The 20,008-nt window shown below is 40.1% G+C and overlaps 1 protein-coding gene across 1 annotated transcript; it reads left to right on the top strand.

The window, feature by feature from the left end:
• Positions 1 to 320: 320 nt before the first annotated feature.
• Positions 321 to 14,186, top strand: wnt3a (wingless-type MMTV integration site family, member 3A). The gene is made up of 4 exons (XM_077724130.1): positions 321 to 740; positions 5,669 to 5,910; positions 10,107 to 10,372; positions 10,484 to 14,186. Exons 1-4 carry the CDS (start codon positions 634 to 636, stop codon positions 10,961 to 10,963), a joined length of 1,095 nt encoding a protein of 364 aa, XP_077580256.1. The 5' UTR covers positions 321 to 633; the 3' UTR covers positions 10,964 to 14,186.
• The last annotated feature ends 5,822 nt before the right edge of the window (positions 14,187 to 20,008 follow it).

Here is a 20,008-nt window from a genome sequence, read left to right as displayed (position 1 = left end):
TCTATATACATATATATAACTCACAAATTCCAGTGATACTATCCATCATTTTCCCATTGTGATGAAATGAATGATGTATATTGCACCTGATAACGAAAAGGGACTCGCTCCTGCAGGCGCCTTTAAAGAAAGTCCATGGAGACGTCAATAATAGTCCCGAGCAATTCACACATATTTATTTCTGCATTTTAGAAGCTTCAAGCCAGGGAGTGAAATCCGGACAGGTTGTTATAGCTACGCAATCCGTGGGGGTTCCGATGTCTATTTAAAAGGCTCTCGGACCCTCCCCTCTCTCCCCCCTTTAAACTACATTATATATCACACGCACCGCAATTCTCAATGAGCTCCAAAAAAAAAAAGACGTCTTCAAATTGTTAACTTGAGCGATTTATCTCAGATCAACCTTTTGCAATTCTCCACGATTGGGTTCTAACGCGCACATGCAAAAAAAACGGGCTTTATTATTTAAAAAAGAAGAAGTATATAAATATATTTATTATTTGACTGTCAGCTAGAGTGATTGGCACACGCGAGTTAAGATAAGGGTCCAATCATCGTCACTGTTTGGTTGTTTTTGCGTCATTTTGGTTCCGATTCGTCTGCGCGTCAGACAGGCGCGCATCATCGGGCTTCATGCTGGAGAGGTTCGGCCGAACTTTTTGGAGGATGATATTCTTTGGATGTTTTCTCTTCTTGCTCTGCGGGCTCACGCGTGTCATGGCAAGTTATCCAATCTGGTGGTAAGTCATTTTTGATGCAAGAGTTACTTTAAGACGTGAAAGTGTGCACGCGTGTATAGGTAAACTACCCATACATTAAATTACCGTAATAATGTATTTGTGATTTATTTGTATTTGTATTGTTTTGGTTCAGTCCATTTTTACTTTTTTTTAAACTTATTACTACAACTGCAAATTTTATTAAATATGGAAACTTATTTACACACTATCCATATATCATAGCAGGTCCTCAAATATTATATATATGTATATATACTTATAAAAGTGGGTGCATGAGGAATGATATTTCACATTCGGGATGCTTGGAGATGTTGATTCTACTTGAGATGACTTGGTTATCATGCTTTTCTTAATTATCTATGTTGGCATAAAGTTTAAACTCTGAACATACCAAGATGTAGATTAGATGTGTCGTCAATACATGGCACCAAACTAAATCCAATAATTTTTCCCAGTATACCAGTACTGGTTAGTTGTGTTTTCATCGCTGTCCACTCTGTCAATATGGGGTAACTCCCACTTTCAAGAAATATCTAGTGTTTTCATTAATTTTGCATCTCCTAAAATTGGATGCCGAAACTTGGAAAGCCCTAGAATTAAGATGTATAGTTCTTCAGTTTTGTATTATATAATGTGCAAATTTAACTTGAAGTTTATCGTAGTGGAATAACTTTTTAGGAATTGCTAACTGACTCATTTTTTCATTTGAAGTGAGTTCATTCTTTACTTTATTAATTGTTTTGAGTTTAAGAGACAACCAATCATATTAAACTGGGAAGGTTGGCAGTGAATCATCATATTTCAGTGCCATTGACTGTGATAGCTGGCCAATCTATTTTAACTGCTAATGTTGATAATTCATCCCATGTTCATTGTCCATTGCTAGTATATATATTTTTATTTATAAAGGGGGGTTTCATGCATGCATTGATTTTAGCCAATATATATTTCGAACAGTAACTATGCATCAAATATTAGTTTAAATTAGAAATCTCAACTTTCAGGTCTAAATGAGGAAGTCTCCAAGGCAACTGATAGCGATATTTACTCACCCGGGTCTATCCCCTTTTTAGGATTTCATGGTGGGCCACATATTCAAGTTGATTTGTACGGCTTGCGGGCCATATGCTAGCCACGCCTTTAGGAAACAGGCAGCTAATAGTTTCTATGGAAAGTGCAAGTAGCACTGAATGTCTTTTATTGCACCGTATATTGTGTTTAATATAATGTTTTGTAACTTTTAATAAGATAACTCAATGCAACTCTTGCCAAATGTGGAAAAATCCCTGCTTCAGATTGTGCAATGGGCTCCTGGAATATCCCAAACAAAATGTAATATATTTTCTTTTATGATTCAATATTTGTGCACTGTTATATAGTGGGTGTTATCTTCCTATAACAGATCCACAGGTGCTGAGCGTGATGAGGAAGATAATCATGATTATGCTTAGCTGGAAGGAAACACTGATATAACATTTGGGCTTAGGATGGAAAAAAATGCAGACCCACATCAGCACCATTGCACTTGGATCTCAAAAACTATCATATTTCATCCATTCTCATTAGACCGATTATTGCAAACCAAGTAAACAATGGAAAGCTGTTTATACTGTGTCATGCTAACAGAGGTACATTTTTAAGTTGCTGACAGTTGGATTTTGGAGGGTACGTCGCGTTTGTTTGAAAGAAAGTCAGAATCAACAGTTTTCTACCAGCAAAAAACAATCACTCCTTGACATAATGGTTTTCATCTTCTCCAAAGTTCTTGTTTGATTGTTTCGTGGCAACTAAAGTCAAATAATGTCGTATTTGCAAAGCGTTCAGTTGGCGTTGGTCCAAGTGAGTCCACTGCATCACTCTCTGGCCTCGTTGCCCCAAAGTTACTCTGTCTCCTCTAAGACCTGCCATGACATAGCCTGGCTACACCCGCCAAAAAGTCACCCGCCAACCCCTTCCCCCTTGAGTCCACCCCACTTTTTAGAAGATAAATACCTGGAGGTGAAAGCTCGCCGCACATTCCTTTTCCCAAACATATTCTCTTGATGTCAAAGTCGGCTCCAAGGCCCCAGGGCCCACAAGTAAAGTGGTAATTCTGAAGGGCCCTGCTTGGGCTTGCTGAAATATGCATTAAACCTGCACTGGATGCGCTTATAGGGGGGGTAGGCGAACGTGTATACCCAGACAAATAATTGTATGTGATGTGTTTTTGCTTCAGTATTTTTTTGGAACTAGTCTGTCCTATCCTGGCCACTTCTTTTTTGAAGGATCAATTTTATGTCCCCTGGTCTTCATGCACAGTGTATGGGGAACATTTTTTTCTTTGAGAATAGTACAGAGAAGCAACTTAATTCTCAATTAGTCCTGTCATCCATTCACTACAGTTGAGGAGTTGAAACTCCTCCCAGTTCAAACGATTAAATGTCTGTCACAGTTATCAACAGCAATTGAGTTAAATGGGTTGGGATAGACTCAACATTTTGGATGTTTCCATGCACCCAAATGAGGCCAGGCGTTTAAAAAAAAAAACGACTTTGCTATTTTAGGCACACAAAGTCATAAAGGTTGAATTTGGTGTGAAACAATTAAGTCAAACATATTTATTATGAACTAAAACATCAATTGAATTAATTCTATGCCATCTTTCAAGGGTAACCTGTGTACATCGGCCTTAAAAATCTCCCAGAAAAAATGGACTGCAGTTATAGCCACAAGAAATCAGTTGTCATGTCACATTTTATAATAGACAGAAGGCGCCCTAGTTGTTTTGTCCATAAAATATTCATGAAAAATGTAATGGTGACTTAGAAGTGGTGCTCTAACAATGTTACGGACATCAGACATGTCAGTCAAATTTCCAAATACAAATTTGTGTTTGAAAATCTCAGAGGCGCCAGTTTTTTTTTTCTCCTGGAAGGCAACTGAAATGTAGGAGGTTCAGGATGTGACTGACAAGGGGCTCTTTAAAAATGCGAGCCTGCGGCGCTTGTTTTCACCTCCCCTGCAGTATCACAGTGATGAGCCTGTGATGAATTGGCCAACACGGGCTTCCTTTGCATTTGCACTCTTTTGTTGTGCGAACCAAAAGTCTGCTCTGCTCGGGGATGTGGACTCGGGGTTTCTGCCGGGAGTGATGTACTCTTGGAAAGGGGGCGGGAGAGGTTTATGGAGTGACAAGGGCCAAAGAGAGGTCAATTAAGGATAGCATTGCTCTTGTTTACTGGCGGATGCTGCAGACGGCTGCAACTTCCTCTGTAGCCATTTTAAACTCACTCAACTTTTCAGTGATTTCCTATAGAGGTCGAATCTTCCGAAATGAGGCGAGAGATTTTGGCAGAAACAGGGTGATAAATAGTTTTGGCATCGTTTTGATGGCACATAAAACTTTAAATTACTGACTGACACACTGTGACACTTAACAATACTGAAATGTAATCTTGAAATTCCGATTTCAACAAGCAATTTATATGCCATCCGCATCATTTGAATTATCGTATAATGGAGGTATTCAAGGTCAACTTTTTTGGAGCTGTCAAACAGGGGTCATTTGGCTTTCCACTGGGAGGTTTTACAGGAAACAGCCTCAGGCGAATGTCAGGACTTTTGCTAATCTTGTTGTGATTAGTCTCTGGACGAAAGGTCAACAGATAGCCAACTCATCGTGCGGCCATGCATTGCACACCTGCCTGAGTTCTACCTTTGCGTGGATGCTACAGTCACTGCAATTACTGGATTGGATCATAAAATTAGGGTTACAATTAGGGACCGCAATTGAAGTGGAGAGGAAACATGATAAAAAGTCACGTTGCAGTTTACCTGCAGGGAGAGCACTTGCCAAAGATCCTTTATGGTCCGCATCATATGGGATGGTGTGAATATAAACTGGTGAACTCTGGTGGTTTTGGTTCGCTTTATGTGTGAAAGCGATCGTGTTTCGAACCAAAGCTGAAATCACATACTTATTTGCAGGTTCCAGGATTTTGTAGCCACGTGCATGATGGGAAATGTTGTTTTGTTGGTAAATCATTATTCTGATCAGTAGTCCATCTATTTATAGAAATGTCTGTCTGTTTGTCTTCAAAGGTAAAAATATTCAGAGCAGGGATTACAATTAATTAAATGAAATTGATTACCAAAGTATTATTACATAACTACTCATAAGAATTACATTTACATCACCATTGCAATCCAAAAGCTATATCAGTTCTAAGACTTATTTTGACCCACGCCCCGCCACTCAACATTTTGAAGAAGAGGTTTTCTTTTGAGTTATGCTGCTGACAAACAAATGTAGACAAAAAGATTGGGTAACCTGTCTCCTGCATTGCAGATGTCAGAATTAATGAAGACAACAAGATAGATGGTAGGGAATAGAAAGCAGATTTCATGAGTGAACCAAGTTTGCACTTGTTTCATACTCTAAGAAAAACAGGGTAGATGGATAGGTGCAGGTATTGGGTCATGTGTGTGTGCGCTATGAAGTTTCAATGTACCATTTGCACTCTTATTAGTCTAAGCTGGTGGCCTGTTAAGTGTGTGGACGAATAATCACTAGGTGTAGCTCTCCTGCTTGTCAGCTTAAGGTCTATGAAGACTTTAAGATGCATGGTGGACTCTCATCCCAGACAGAAGAGCTGGGCTGGCAGGCCTCCAATTTCCAATGCTCGCAAAGGCCAGTTGTCTACAAAGTGAGGAACAGAACCTCTTATACCCAAATTAGCAAAAACACATCACATATTTGAGAACTCATTGGATACAACTCTTGACATTAAACATCTAGTTCATTTGATTTAACAGGTTTGTTATTGATATTAATTCACTGCAACCCCTCCCAGATCAAATGGATAGGATGCCTTATGAATGAGTAAATCATGACCTTACAATCATATTTTTGTTTGTTTGTTTTTCTCTGCTAAAACACATGTGTCTAGGTCACTAGCAGTGGGCCACCAGTACTCGTCATTGGGAACACAACCCATTCTCTGCGGCAGCATTCCAGGCCTGGTGCCCAAGCAGCTCCGCTTCTGCCGAAACTACGTGGAAATCATGCCCAGTGTGGCAGAAGGGGTGAAAATCGGTATCCAGGAGTGCCAACACCAGTTCAGGGGGCGGCGCTGGAATTGCACCACCATCAATGATAATCTGGCCATTTTTGGACCAGTGTTGGATAAAGGTAATTTTCTTTTTTTGTGTTCCTGTGCATATTTAATTTGTCCCTATCTCAACATGCCAACTTAATGAAGCCTTCTGGCAGTGAGACTAATGTACCGAAAATAATTTTCTCTGACGCTTTGTGACCTCCCAACAGACCGTTGACAAGTGTTGCATGTGATTTTCATTACACATTCTAAAAAACACCCTGAGGAGAAAGCGAGGGAATAACCTACCCTTCTCACATGCATCAGCCATTACGCTCATTCAAATCCTTATTTAAATAGAATGAAGACAACACCACGCCTGAAATCATGCATACAATCAGACAACGTTCAGTCTTGTTGGAGTTTTCTTTAAGAGGGAATCCCCATGGGTTGTTTTGCTGTTGATTCTTTGAAGTACCTTTTACAAAACTTTGTGTCAAATTTTAGCATCTTATATAATGTTGATTCATGGTGATGATAGATTGAAACTTCCAGACAAATGTCATTAAAAAAAGATGATTAACAAGATAAATCATGGCTGTAATGTTTTCAGTATTAAGTGGATAAGATTTTTACCAACAATTGAATTTGACAATAAAAATGCATAAAGTAACAATCCAACCTTTTAATGCTTAATCCATCCATCTAAGCATCCATCCACCCATCCAATCTTCATTATTCCTGCCTATTTTCCTGTTTCAGTTTTAGTGGCTATTTAAAATAGAATAACATAATCATAACAATATTGGGTTTAGCCTAATTTACTGGCTTTTTGTGTGGGTGTGGGGTGAGACTAAAATGGCCTATCCGTGGCTCAAATTGTGCAATGATACTAAGGTTCTGAAAGCATCACCTAGATACCAGATGTTTGACTTAAACATGTTGAGGTGAGACTGACCAACAGCTTTAATCTCTCAACTCTTAACACTTAATGAACTGTTGAGCCGGTAATAACAGAAGCTGGAGGATGAGTAGGAGGTGTGAGGCTTTCTCCATCCGCCCTCCTTTTGTAGGGGCAAAAAACACCCACACCCCCATTGGTTGCCTCCTCCCCAGGCCCAAATTGCTAGGGCACTGAGTGTAAAAGGGGAGGTAGCAACAGGGCTTCAGTAGATCATTTTGATTGGATTAAGGTCAGTGAAGCCCTTAATAATGTGAGAGGTCAAAGTGGCTGGATTAAGTGCCTTTGTCAGGGGCCACGCAGAATGACTGGGGAGCTTCCAGGCCTTTGATAGGGCTTATAGTAGGAAAGGGCTTCCATTTCATTGGATTTGATTGATGCTGGTGTTTGTCTGTCCTACAGAGCCATTGTCCTCCCTGTTGTCCGTTTGTCTGTAATTCAGACTATAGTGTGTCCGTTTCCTCCTGCTTCTTTTGGGCCAAAGGGTAGCAGGCGTCTTTATAGTGCTCACTTGCTACCCGTAACGGGCCTCGTAATCCTCACCTTCTCTACACGGAGGACAATTTGAGGCTGGTTATTAGACGGCATTTGAGCCGGTTGACCTCCTTTTACGATCAAATGTGATCAGACACGGGAATGACGACGCACGTCATTCGGGCAAACAGTTGCCATGTTGTTGATCGTCTACCCTATGTCTCTTGCTCACTCCACGCCCCAAATCGCAAGCCCTGCCTGCAGGCTGCGTCTGAACTCATTAATTTGCATTAAGTAAAGTGTCAAAACATGCACTGCAGGAATCTGCTCTTGATGAAAAGTAGCAGATAGTTATGCAGGTGTTCTCAGAGCAACGATCTGATCCCGGAGCTGTTTTTGGCATTCCTGGTATTTACTGAACACCTCCCTTCCACCACCCTGCGTTTTGTGAGTGAGACGACATAGCTACGGAGGCCCCTTTAAAACAAAATGAGGCAACCATGGTAATTTTGCAGGTATTACAGGTACAGGTGTGCGCAGTCACCCCTACCTCAAACCATTACCAGCATGATTGGAAACTCGACTGACGTAATGCATACGTGTTGTGGATGAAAAGCTTCCACGTTCCAATGAGCTGAAATCTTGTCTACTTTTGCCCAAACCGACATGAGGTTGGGATATGTAAGGAATTACCTGTGACCTCAGGATGAGAAAGTAAGTATTTGGGATGAGCTAAGATGTTTGTACATCTCATCGTGCTGGGGGAGGAAAGCAAGCACGCCGGTATATCATTAACTCTGGGCAAAAAGAAAGAAGGGGTGTGGCAAATGGAGTTGATGGGGGGACCTTAGCCCCACTCCCTGCGGTGCTGCGCTTGGAGCACAATATCTTTGCAACCATGAGATTAAGCAGGAGAAAAAGTGCTTTTCCCCATTCACACGCCCTTTAGATTGTTTTATTAAACCATTTGAATAGGGATTTCCCCGTCTGCCGACAAGCAGGGTCCAGCCAATGCATAGTTCTCTGTTGCTATGACTTAACTTGGTCCCCACTAATCACTGGCCAGGGCAAATTTCATATAAAATATCTGGAGCCATTGTGGGGATAACGCAGCGTGACAGTGGAGGCACAATAGGGGATTCAACCCCCCAGCAGGTTGTAGGGACCACTTGGCCTGTCGGCGGTGGTAGAGTTTGGTCGGCAAGCGCTGTCAGGGGATGCAAACTGTCACGAAACCCCATCAATTGGTCCTAAAACCAAGCAGTGGAACTAATGCCAGAGCAGGTGAAATAAATGTTATTGTCAGTGTAATTGGCCACCAAAGGTCAACCCCATGTTGATTGCCTAAATATCTTTACGGGCCAGTGAAAGCCACCTCTGAAGGTCTCAGCGCTGTTTGCTTTTCGACCGCATTTATGAAGAAACAATGCAAGATGAGGGCATTTGTTTTCCAATAACTGGTGATGTTCTAAAACAGACCACTCATCATTTCAACCCATTTCTTCAGGTTAGAGCTTCAATGCTCACATTGCGAAGCTAGGGCCTATTAAATTGGTTCCCAGGTCTATCCCTTTACTTATTTTGTCCCAAGATAATCCTCTTTTCCTCGCCCCGTTCATCCCTAAACTCACTTATCCTCTGCAGTATCAATGCAAAGCTGCCAAAGGAGTTCATCAAGGCTCAATGTTTGAGCCACACTTTGTAGACTTTTAGTAAGACTAGTCATTTAGTACTAGAACTCCCAGGATTTTTTTCACTCCAATCCAAGGTTTTTTTTAGAAAGCCATATGGCCTACCACTGGGGAAATCCAGACGTAACTAACAAATCCTCAGCTCTCTTCATTGAAAACTATGCACTTATACAATGGGTAGATAAATCTATAGAAATGTATTATTTATCATGATTAAAAGTCCACTTTTCAAAGCATTAAGTCTGTCTATGATGCATAATATTTAGAGGATTTTCTTTTTAAATTTGCAGTTTTTAGATAAAATAATAGTCTTACGCATTGAAATATTTCTGTTTGTTTTTTGTCTTTTTATCCCTTTTTCTATATTTCTTTCTTTCCTTATTTCCGTCACAACCTTGACAGTTAATTTGATCAACAATACTGCCTTCCATTCTCTTGAAATTTTCAGCATGTACTTTTTGTCAGTTAAAAATCAGTTACATTTATGGCAGCCAAGCAAGCATTCACTAGCTATGTGGAGTGGGTGGTGGAGGATGACAGTAGGCCTTTTCTCTTGCGTCATTATTGTCTAATGCCCTTTAGTACTTTAACTGGTTGGAACCTGCTGTCAGGGAGGAGTGCCTTCTGTATTTAACTTTTTACTCCTCTCTTTATGTCTTCTCCACCTTCACTCTTGAGCTTCCACAGAAACGTGACATAATTAACCTGTTCTTTTTACAAGTATTCCAAAATGTGGTCACAGTCATACAACAATTCGAATCCCATTTCTATAATATAGCGACATCCTTTACTGCCGTCTGTGAGGCTATTTCCTAACCTTTCAAAAACTTAATTGAGTCTCTTAATGATAGACTGTCGGGCCAGTGTCATCCTCTCATGACGTCTGATGAGTCATCAGTTAACTATGTCAGCCCAGAGACAAAGACCCTTGCTGGCCTTATTCACAGACATGAGGATTGATGTCTGGGATGAATAAAGCCCCACGCTGGGGTCTTTTGTGAATGCTACCTAAACGCCTGGTTGACACCAGTAATGACCTCTGGGACAGAAGTTCACAACCTAAGTGTGTTTCCAGTGGTTTCATTAGTGGGGTTTGAACCATTTTTTTGGTCTTGTAGCCAGGGAACATTCTTATTCGAAAATGCGTTCATCTGTTCACCTGCAGCCACTCGAGAGTCAGCGTTCGTCCACGCAATCGCTTCAGCCGGAGTGGCCTTTGCGGTGACCCGGGCATGTGCTGACGGCTCCGCCACCATCTGCGGATGCGACGCGCGTCACAAGGGCCCCCCTGGCGAGGGGTGGAAGTGGGGCGGCTGCAGTGAAGATGTGGATTTTGGCGGCATGGTCTCTCGAGAGTTTGCCGACGCCAGGGAGAACCGCCCCGATGCCCGTTCGGCAATGAATCGCCATAACAATGAGGCCGGCCGCACGGTGAGCTCATTTGAGGATTTTAACCTTCAAATTAAAATATAGTATATAGATATAAATACATTTAGTTCTCTGTGACTCCTGATGAATAAACAAGTGCCTTATCATCCCCAGTCCCTCAACGACAACATTTTCCTGAAGTGTAAGTGCCACGGGCTGTCGGGTAGCTGCGAGGTCAAGACATGCTGGTGGTCTCAGCCCGATTTCAGGGTCATTGGTGACTACATGAAGGACAAGTACGACAGCGCCTCGGAGATGGTCGTGGAGAAGCACAAAGAGTCTCGCGGCTGGGTGGAAACTCTGAGACCCCGTTACAATTACTTCAAACCCCCCACAGAGCACGACCTGGTCTACTACGAAGGCTCGCCCAACTTCTGTGATCCTAACATCGAGACGGGTTCGTTTGGCACACGCGATCGCTTCTGTAACCTGACGTCGCACGGCATCGATGGCTGTGACCTGCTCTGTTGCGGCCGTGGCCACAATACACGGACAGAGAGGCGCAAGGAGAAATGCCACTGCATTTTTCACTGGTGCTGCTATGTCAGCTGTCAGGAGTGCATTAGGGTCTACGACGTTCACACCTGTAAATAACTGCCGCTTTGCCGTCTTGAAGCTTCAAACTTTGTGCTGGAACCAGCAGTCCGTGGGATTCGTCAGGTGGGATGCTGCACTCTGTTCATAAGGGCCTGATAGGTTAGCCTCCATCCTCAGAGACATTTTACAAGGAGCAGCTTTATCATGTGCTGATAAGGACCAATGGTTTCTCATGGCGGCACACAAAACACTGGAACATCAAACACCACATTGGTGTTACATATTATTTACATTTATTTTTCATATTATATGCGTCATCTGTTTAATTTAGCTGGTAATAGTACAACGAATGGTCCGATTTTGATGGCTTTAGTGACTTCACATGACCTCCACGTGCATGTAGAGTAGCTGTTGGCAAACCGGGTCTCAGATTGGGGAAAAGGTTTCCGGTCGGATCGAAAGGTCTCTATTTAAGATGGTAAATTGTCCATTGCCTATCGTTCTCAATGTGAAATCAGACCACATGAACAGCAAATAGTGACTGCCACTGATAGTGATAGATATCCATTCCATTTGGAATGAGAAAGCACTCCCAGTGAGTTGTCAATGGTAGCCAATGAGTTAATTCTGACTCTGCCGATAAGTATATACATATAGTGGGACAAACAACAATACATTATTTGTAGAATATACACCAAATTAATTTTTGAATGAAAGTTAAAGGGGAAAAAAATTATAACGCGTTCAGAGGCACTATTGGAATGTAGTTCATTGTTCATAGTTGTGTGCAAAAACTTAGTTACCATCATTGTTCAAACATAACAAGAACATTCCCTAAAATATATAATTATGGAATTCTTTAGCCAAAGATACCTTTAGGGAAGAGTGGCGACTTCAGACACAATAACTTGGACTCATGTCGATTTGAGTCGCTGTTTGAATGGCTTGTGACTTGACTTGAAAAAATTAAATATATTACTTTTGGATTGACTTGGAAGTTAAAGACTTGGGACTTGGATTGACTTGAGACACATTGACTTTAGTGTTATTATTATTCATATCATGTTTTCAGTATAAATGATATTGGATTAGGATTGCATATACATACATTTGAAGCTCTGTTTAGCTCAGTAAATCCTTGTCAATTTCTTTTTAATTTCACATCAATTCAACATTGTCTGGTTAGTTGTCATTTCAGCAAATGCTATTCTAATATAACCACAAGTGTGTGTGGAAGAGTGAGACAGAGAGATAGCAGGACTTTAAGGAACTTTAATAAAATTAGCTGTTATTTGTTTTCATCATTTGAACTCTATGTTCATCATTACGTTTTGTATGTGTGTGCTTTCAATAAATCATTGTATTATGTTATGACAGTTTATTTTGGTTTAATAAGGTATTACAGTGAACATTACAAAATTCAAATAATCTTTCAAAAATGTGTCCACATTGACTAGTGATATTTACTGACAGTTACATATATCATTTTCTTTTGAATTTATTAAGATCATATTCTGTCGATAAAATTACAATACATAATGTGACTTGACTTGACCTATTACAAGCCATAACTTCCACAAGAAAAAAGAAATATATCTGTTATTTACAAGAGACTTGAAGGTTAAGATTTGAGACTTTCCTGCACATGTATGACTTGTCCATTCCCCCAAAAAAGAAAATAGCAGCACTGACCATCAAGTCTTATGAAGCACGTTCTCTTTTATCAGTATTAATGATGTCCCATGAATGGAAAGTATTAGTTGTAACGCGGTAGATGTTTAAAGAAAACAAAAGTCATTTTATTTATTTCAAGACAACAATGAAATGGACAAAATCGCTAATTTTTCCCTCATAAAATTCAAAACTTTGTTCTTTTTCTATTTATCTCAAAATAGTAACTATATTGCCATCATTTTAGGATATTTTTCTTTTTTTTTCTTCTTTTATTTTTAAGGATTTCTTAGAATATGTGACTGTTTTTTCTAATGATTGATCATTTTGGTTTAAAAGAAACAAAAACAATACAGTTATTTTTTGTGACAAAACGCTCATATTCCATTTACTTACAAACAATATTTTCAGATCAACTCATGACAATAATGTAGATTCAATTCCTCATTCCGCCAAACACTGCAGTTTGCATTGTAGTAAATCTCACTATCCAGGTACATTCCTAGGCCAATAAAAGACTGCAAAACTGTTTATATTTTTAACTACAGCAATGAATTATGGGCTGCTTTTTAACATAGTCTCTATACTATATGCATAGATTCTTTAAACTATTTTTGTTGTTGTTGTTTGTTTTCCCATGTAGCCTCTAATGCTACTCTAAGAAACCTTTATTATGGTTCATTTTTCAACATTCCTTGCAAGCTCCATAAACTACACTGCATGTTGGGGGCTTGTTCGCAGTGCACAATTGCGTGTTCTGGTAAAAAGATGAAAATGTGAGAGAATATTGTTTTTTTTCTCTGAATTGTATAAAAAAAGAAAGACACAAAAGCAACGTCACCAAGGCTATCAAATGTTCCTATCTTTTAATGCTGCTAAATCAACTGAATATTGGTCTGTGTTTAGGTTCTTGTATAAACTATATGTCTTGCTATAGGTTTTGTTGCTTTGGATTCTTTCTGTGAAAGAAGTGCTTTTTTTTGTTTGGGAAATGTGAGGCTTAGAAAAAATGTTGCAGACAGTAATCTACAGTTTAAACAATATAGTTATTCATGTTTTAGATGGTCATTGCATAGTTTTTTTATTATTTTAAGATTAATCACAAACATTTTATTTCTATTAAACAGTCAACAAAAATCTTGGAACAAGACAAACTGTCACTCAAAACAGATCATTATACTATGTTTGTATATGTTTGGATTAGATGTTTATTGCCGTTAAAGAAAGCCAATGAGATAAAAGAAATAGTAATATTGAAGCATTAATGTCATCTCATGCATTTCTGACACTATATGTGCTCATGTCAATTTTGAATTAGTAGCATTATATTTTCCTCTCATTTCCTTTTCAAAGTCCAAAGTTTTGTACATACATAGTGTTTGTGAATTTTTCTCTTCCTTTTTTATTATTTATTTTTTGCTCTGTATATAGTATTAGGAAGGGTACTGTATATATTTGCAAAAATAGTGTTAATTTGTGTAGACTGATTTGCCCAACATAAATATATTAGGGGTGTGCCTATACAGCGATATTTGTTATATTGCCATGTATAGAGTTGGGTAACAAAACCCGGTATGAATTTGGAACCGGTTCCAAAGCAGCCTGTGGAATTGGGACTGAATAAAAACAAACATTTATGTGCCTGAGTTTTATGTTGTTGTTTTTGTTTAATCTTAATATATATAATCGCATCTGAGCTCTCAGTAACATATTTATTTTGATAAAAGAATTTTCAGAATGTAAGCCTTGAAATGTGTATAAGAAAAATACATATAGTAATTTTAAGAATGAAAATTTCATGTTCAGTGATGTTTTTCATAGTGTGTTGCAGGGCAATAAATCTGGCCAACATGCCACATTTTGAGTTATGTCAGACAGCATTCACTCCAAACTAATGGCAATTCAATTAGACAGAGGAGAGAAAAAAAAGATGAAAAAGCTCACAGAATGGACAGAAGAGTTACTCGCAGCCAACGCAGAGCCTGCAGCGAGCCTCCGCCTCGCCACTCCTTTGTCACCCACGTGAGACGAACATTGTTAGCAGATAGTTGCCAAAGGAGGAATCGTGTCCTCCCGACTGTGAGAACTTTGACACGGCCAAAGTGAGAGTGGTAGCAGCCAATAACCATATAAAAGCAACACAATGGACCTAATTGCAATCACTGGGTCTTTTTTGCTTGATGTCCTTTTGGGGGAAATGTGGGGGGAGTTTCACTCTGACATTCAATGACAACAGACTACATTTCAAGGTGAGGCTGACCTTAGTGACATTTCATACAGTATAAATAGGGTAAAATTGGATAACTTTATTCATCCCGTATTCGGGAAATTACATTGTGGCGGTAGCAATGTATATATATATAAATGTATGTATGTGTATATATATGTATGTATATATATATATATATATATATATATATATATATATATATATATATATGTATGTATGTGTATATATATGTATGTATGTGTATATATATGTATGTATGTGTATATATATATATATATATATATATATATATATATATATATATATATATATATATATATATATATATATATATATATATATATATATATATATATATATATATATATATATATATATACATATATATACATATATATACATATATATAAAGGAGACTTATTGATAAAACTCTCATTTGCCACTAGCTATGTGTGTGTGTGTGGGTGTATTTTTTTTAAAATTCAAGTTAAACTTCCTTCTCGTAGACACCCGTTGAATTGTGTAATTCATTATTTTCATCCCGTGTGAACCGAATATTTCGTTTAGTAGTGTTGAAAGGCAATGTGTTTCTGCAGGCGTATTTTTCTTTTTTTAAGACGAGGAAGGAAAAGTGTGAAGTGCATCTCCCGCTTTAAATGAGATGGATGTTTATCCGAACGAAATGTTAAGAGGCGACACCTGTAAAGCCGCCTTTTGAAGTGCCTGTTTGTATTGTTGAGGCCAACAAAGACCTCCCTACTTACAAGTGAACTTTAGTGAGATAACAAGGAGCCATTGGGATTGTGATATGGGAGACATATTGATGCACGCGTGCTTGTATGTGCGTGTATGTGTGTGTATCGTCACTCTAGACGTATAATGTGGTGGTCTGGCTCAGACGTGGTTTTAGTGGGTGCTGCCTGTAGGGTATGACAAGGGGTCATCAGTGGAAGAGAGGTGCGATGAGGAGGAGGCAGACTCATTAGTCACCTTTTCACCTCTGCATGTTTGTATGTGTGTGCGTGCGTGGGTGTGTTTGAAGTCCCAAGCAGTCGAACAGGTAAACTGAGCTCACCTGCATTGCCAGAAGCAGTTTCACTCGTCCCGTCACATGTTTTTTTCCCTCTCCCTTGGTCTGATTTGGGCAAATGCCTGCTGATTTTTAGGAAGGCGTACTACAGGGCGCATCTTTTTTTTAAGTTCTTATACAGAGCAGAAATCAATTTGCTGTTGTTGTTGTTGCTATCATCTTGCCTTTATAATGTTTCTTAATGTAAAAGTAAGTAAACAACAGGGTTTGAAAAAAGGGATGATGGGATATCACAATACAGCAACATCTCTAACCAGTAAAGAATAGAAGTACAAAGATCTAATGGGTAAAACCAACATTGTTTGGGACTTCTGCTTCCATACTGAAAAACAACTCTTGGATAACCAACCAGAAATGGTGATTGTGGACAAAAAGCAGAAGATGGCTTTAGTAATAGATGGAGCAAAAGCAGTTGGTGCCAAAACCAGGAAGAAGAAAAAGACCAGGTGGAGAAGTTCCAAAGGTTCTAATGGTTGTCTGCCTCTCTGTGTCCCCTATATATGACTGGCGACCAGTCTTTTCTAGTTGTGGTTGGGTCTGGTCATTTTTCGTCAATTGCAAGGCTGTACTCTACCTTCAAAACATTTCTTTGAAATATTTAATGGGACCCAAGTCGACACCTGTTCTAAAATTTCCAAAAAAATCCACATTTTTGGGGATATCTTTATGATATTTTCAGAGATTGGAGTCAGCGATAGAAGATGTCCAAATAAGTTGTGACAAATGATCATTGAATTGGGGCACCGAGACACAAAGTATTCTTATACAGGAATCATTATTGGCTTCACTATTGACCTCTACTCACGGTGGCCGTGACCCGAGCGATGGAGATGAACCATATCAATGACAAGGTGACGAGCGGGCTTGAGGGAGGATACGCGGTGGCGGGGGTGTGAAGGAACAGGGTTATCATTAGCGGGGCCTGGCGCTGGCCTCGGCGAGTTCCAGTAATTAGCTCACAAAAGGCAGCGCTTGCCTTCCCACTGCTTTTCCCACACTACACTGCAGGCTCAGAATTCCAATCGGCCCCAGACCTGCAATCTCCTTGCTTTTTAGACGGCAAATTACTGACAAGTCCCATTCTTCACAGCACTGTAATTGCTTTTTAGTGTTGTTTTTTATTGAGGCCAGCACATAGCCCCCCGACCGACCCCTCCCTCCCCGCTGCCTCAATAAAGTCAAGAAAGGGAGGGTGGGGGGTAAAGGGTTAATATAGATAACATTAGCCCCTAATTGGAAGGTCTTGGTTAGCAGGGGGGCATTACATTTTTGGAAGGATGCGTTCTGTTGTCTTTTGTTGTATTATTTTTGTGCTGTAGATTCAAAAATCACGTCCGAGAAAATAAATGTTCCTTTTCTTTGCCCAACACATCATGTCCTTTGTCCATTTACTCTTTGTGGAACATCAGCAATACCACAATACAAACCCACATGAGGATATAAAACATATCATTATGGCACTTTTAAAGAGACACCCAACATTCTTGGCTAAGGCAAGTTGGTTTCCTCCATACGATACTCCATAGATTGTCACTGCTTGGATAAATGATCCAAACTGTTGCCATTTGCAGAAGCCAGAAATTTAAGGATAACCAGTAGTTCAAAATATGTTGACAGCAAGGCTTGACACAAGAAAGAGGAGTTGACACAAAATTATGGAATGCAGTATAACTGTTTATTTCACACATTAAGTTTTTGTTTTACAACAATTTCTAGTGGCCTAATTTATTTAATGCATAGGAAAATTCATATAAATAACTGTACTTTTGTAAGTTGAAAAAATCAACAGGGCTAAATTTGTGAAAAAAAGTGTTAATAGAATAGATTTTGATCTTGTGTTGATTTTGCATGTGTTTATTCCAGGTACTCAAGTTTCCTCCCACATCCCAAAAAAAAATAGGTATGTTCATCTCAGTGTGCCCTGCAATTGGCTGGCAACCAATTCAGGGTGACCCCTGGCTGCTGCCCACAGTTGGCTGGGATAGGTTCCAGCACCCCTGCAACCTTTGTGAGGATACACTGTCCAGAATGACTGAATTCTTTTTCAAAAACTAATCTGGGAAAATTATCCTTCATCATTTCTTATCATTATGACAATTTTTTTTTGGTGGGTGTGGGCATTTTTTCTCCAAATTACCACTATATGTTGAGCGAATGGTTTCGAGTGATTGGTTGTCTTTATCTTTGTGAGGCTGATAAATACCAAAGAAGTGTGTGGTGATTGTGTAATGAGGAGGACTAACAGATAACAGCGGTGTGTTACATGCGCATTTTAACACGGCACAGTGGCCCGGAGGGGGGGTTTGACGCTTCAATTGACTCAGGTAGCGCGCTAATTCGCCCTCGCCTTTACGTGAGCAGCTTGACACCTTTGACCCCATCAGACGTGTCAGGCAGCCGGTCAGAGGCCTTCAACAAGGTGCCAATACAAGCCTACTAACGCCAGCCAGAAATGAGAGGCTGCAGTAGACCGCACAGCCCGGAGGCAGACAGGTGCGCCGTCGAACCGCACGCCTTCACCCCCTTATACACACCTCCTTCCCTCCCCAACACACATACACACATATAAAAAGACACATAAAGAGGCGCTTTGTCTACATCGAAACAATGACACCAAAAAATTGTTTCCTACAATGAATCTTAACATGCTTTTAAAATGGACCACACTTTCTATCTCCTTCGTTATGATGTCACCGTGCTTCTACATGCTGTGAATTCCAACTAATCATCTGTGAAGGCTACTGCATCGCAGGGATTAGAAGGCGAATCTGTATGCAAGGCAAATGGTAGTCAACTTCAAACTAACACGTTGTTCAAAGCGATACCTTCAGTCTGCGTCTTGTTTGATCTTGCAAAGAGTTCTCTTTGAAGCAACTTTCCAAAAAGCGCCACACACTGCACTTACCGAAGGCCCGCTTTAGAAACACGGACCACGCAATCAGCCTCCTACGCTAAATCCACTTCTCTTGGCACGGTACTCATGTTTACCCTTAACTCATTGCCAGTAAGGCCCACATCCTGCAAGGCAACAATCGGACCTTCCTGACATCAGAGGCCCCCGTGTCTATTGGGAAGTAGTGCATCGTTCGAAGACTTGTCTCAACCATCTGTCACGGATGTCCTAAGATGTCGCTCATTGACTCCAAAGGCTCTCCTGTTCTACAGCGAGTTCGACTTGGATTGAAGTGTGACAAAGGGTTGGAGTGCATATCAAATATGTAGAATTTACAGCAAACCATATGAGGGAATAGGTCATTATTTGGGTTTAAGAATGATTGATGAATAGACAAACTAAACACAAAACGCTTCAGAAATTCAAGAAAGAATCTGAAAGATGTGGTAAAATAGTCGCAGAAATCAGTCGGTATTCAACTTTTTAACACATGCAGGCAACTTTCTCTCCTAAATGCCTGGTTTTTCTAAAGATTTTCATTGAACCCTGGACATTGCCACAAATGAGCTTGCCCTAGGTTTAACATAATGTATAGTTTTCATATTTGTGCACAAACATAAAGCAGCAAAAAATAGCAGTTTGGTCTCCTGTTTTTAAAAAGACTTTCTCACAAAATGCTGTATCTTATCAATATATAGGTTCCTCGATAGGATGGGCAATTGTATTGATCTCAAATGTGTTGTCTGGATGTAAGGATGCACTCGGAATCAAACTTGTCCACATCTAGCCGTGGCGGGGTATAAAATGGTATGTAAATCCCCTTAGCCATCTTTTTAACCAGCACACAAAAGTGATTGGCAGACGACACCGCCACGCATTGATCCTTTAACATCGCCCGGTCTCCCCCTGTGGCGCCCCCTACTGTGAGGGAGCATGGGGTACGGTGCCCGCTGGCACCGACTGCCCAAGACCGGGGGCCAGCACAGATCCGCTCATGGCGACCATTATAATGTTCGGTTTGTTTTCTGCTTCTATTGGAGCCTTTGGCCCAAGTCGTCGTCATGAACATGAGACCCTAAGGGAGGCATCCCATGCCTGTCCATCCGAGTTGCGTTATGTCTCGGACCGAATTGGCCTGCTATTATACCACTACTATAGCCGGGCCCTTTTCTCTTCTTGGGACATATAGTGCCCCTATGATAAAGATTATTAAAAGTC

Source organism: Stigmatopora nigra, chromosome 9 (genome assembly GCF_051989575.1).
Source record: "Stigmatopora nigra isolate UIUO_SnigA chromosome 9, RoL_Snig_1.1, whole genome shotgun sequence".
NCBI lineage: Eukaryota > Metazoa > Chordata > Actinopteri > Syngnathiformes > Syngnathidae > Stigmatopora > Stigmatopora nigra.
This window is presented reverse-complemented; position numbering and strand designations above follow the sequence as displayed.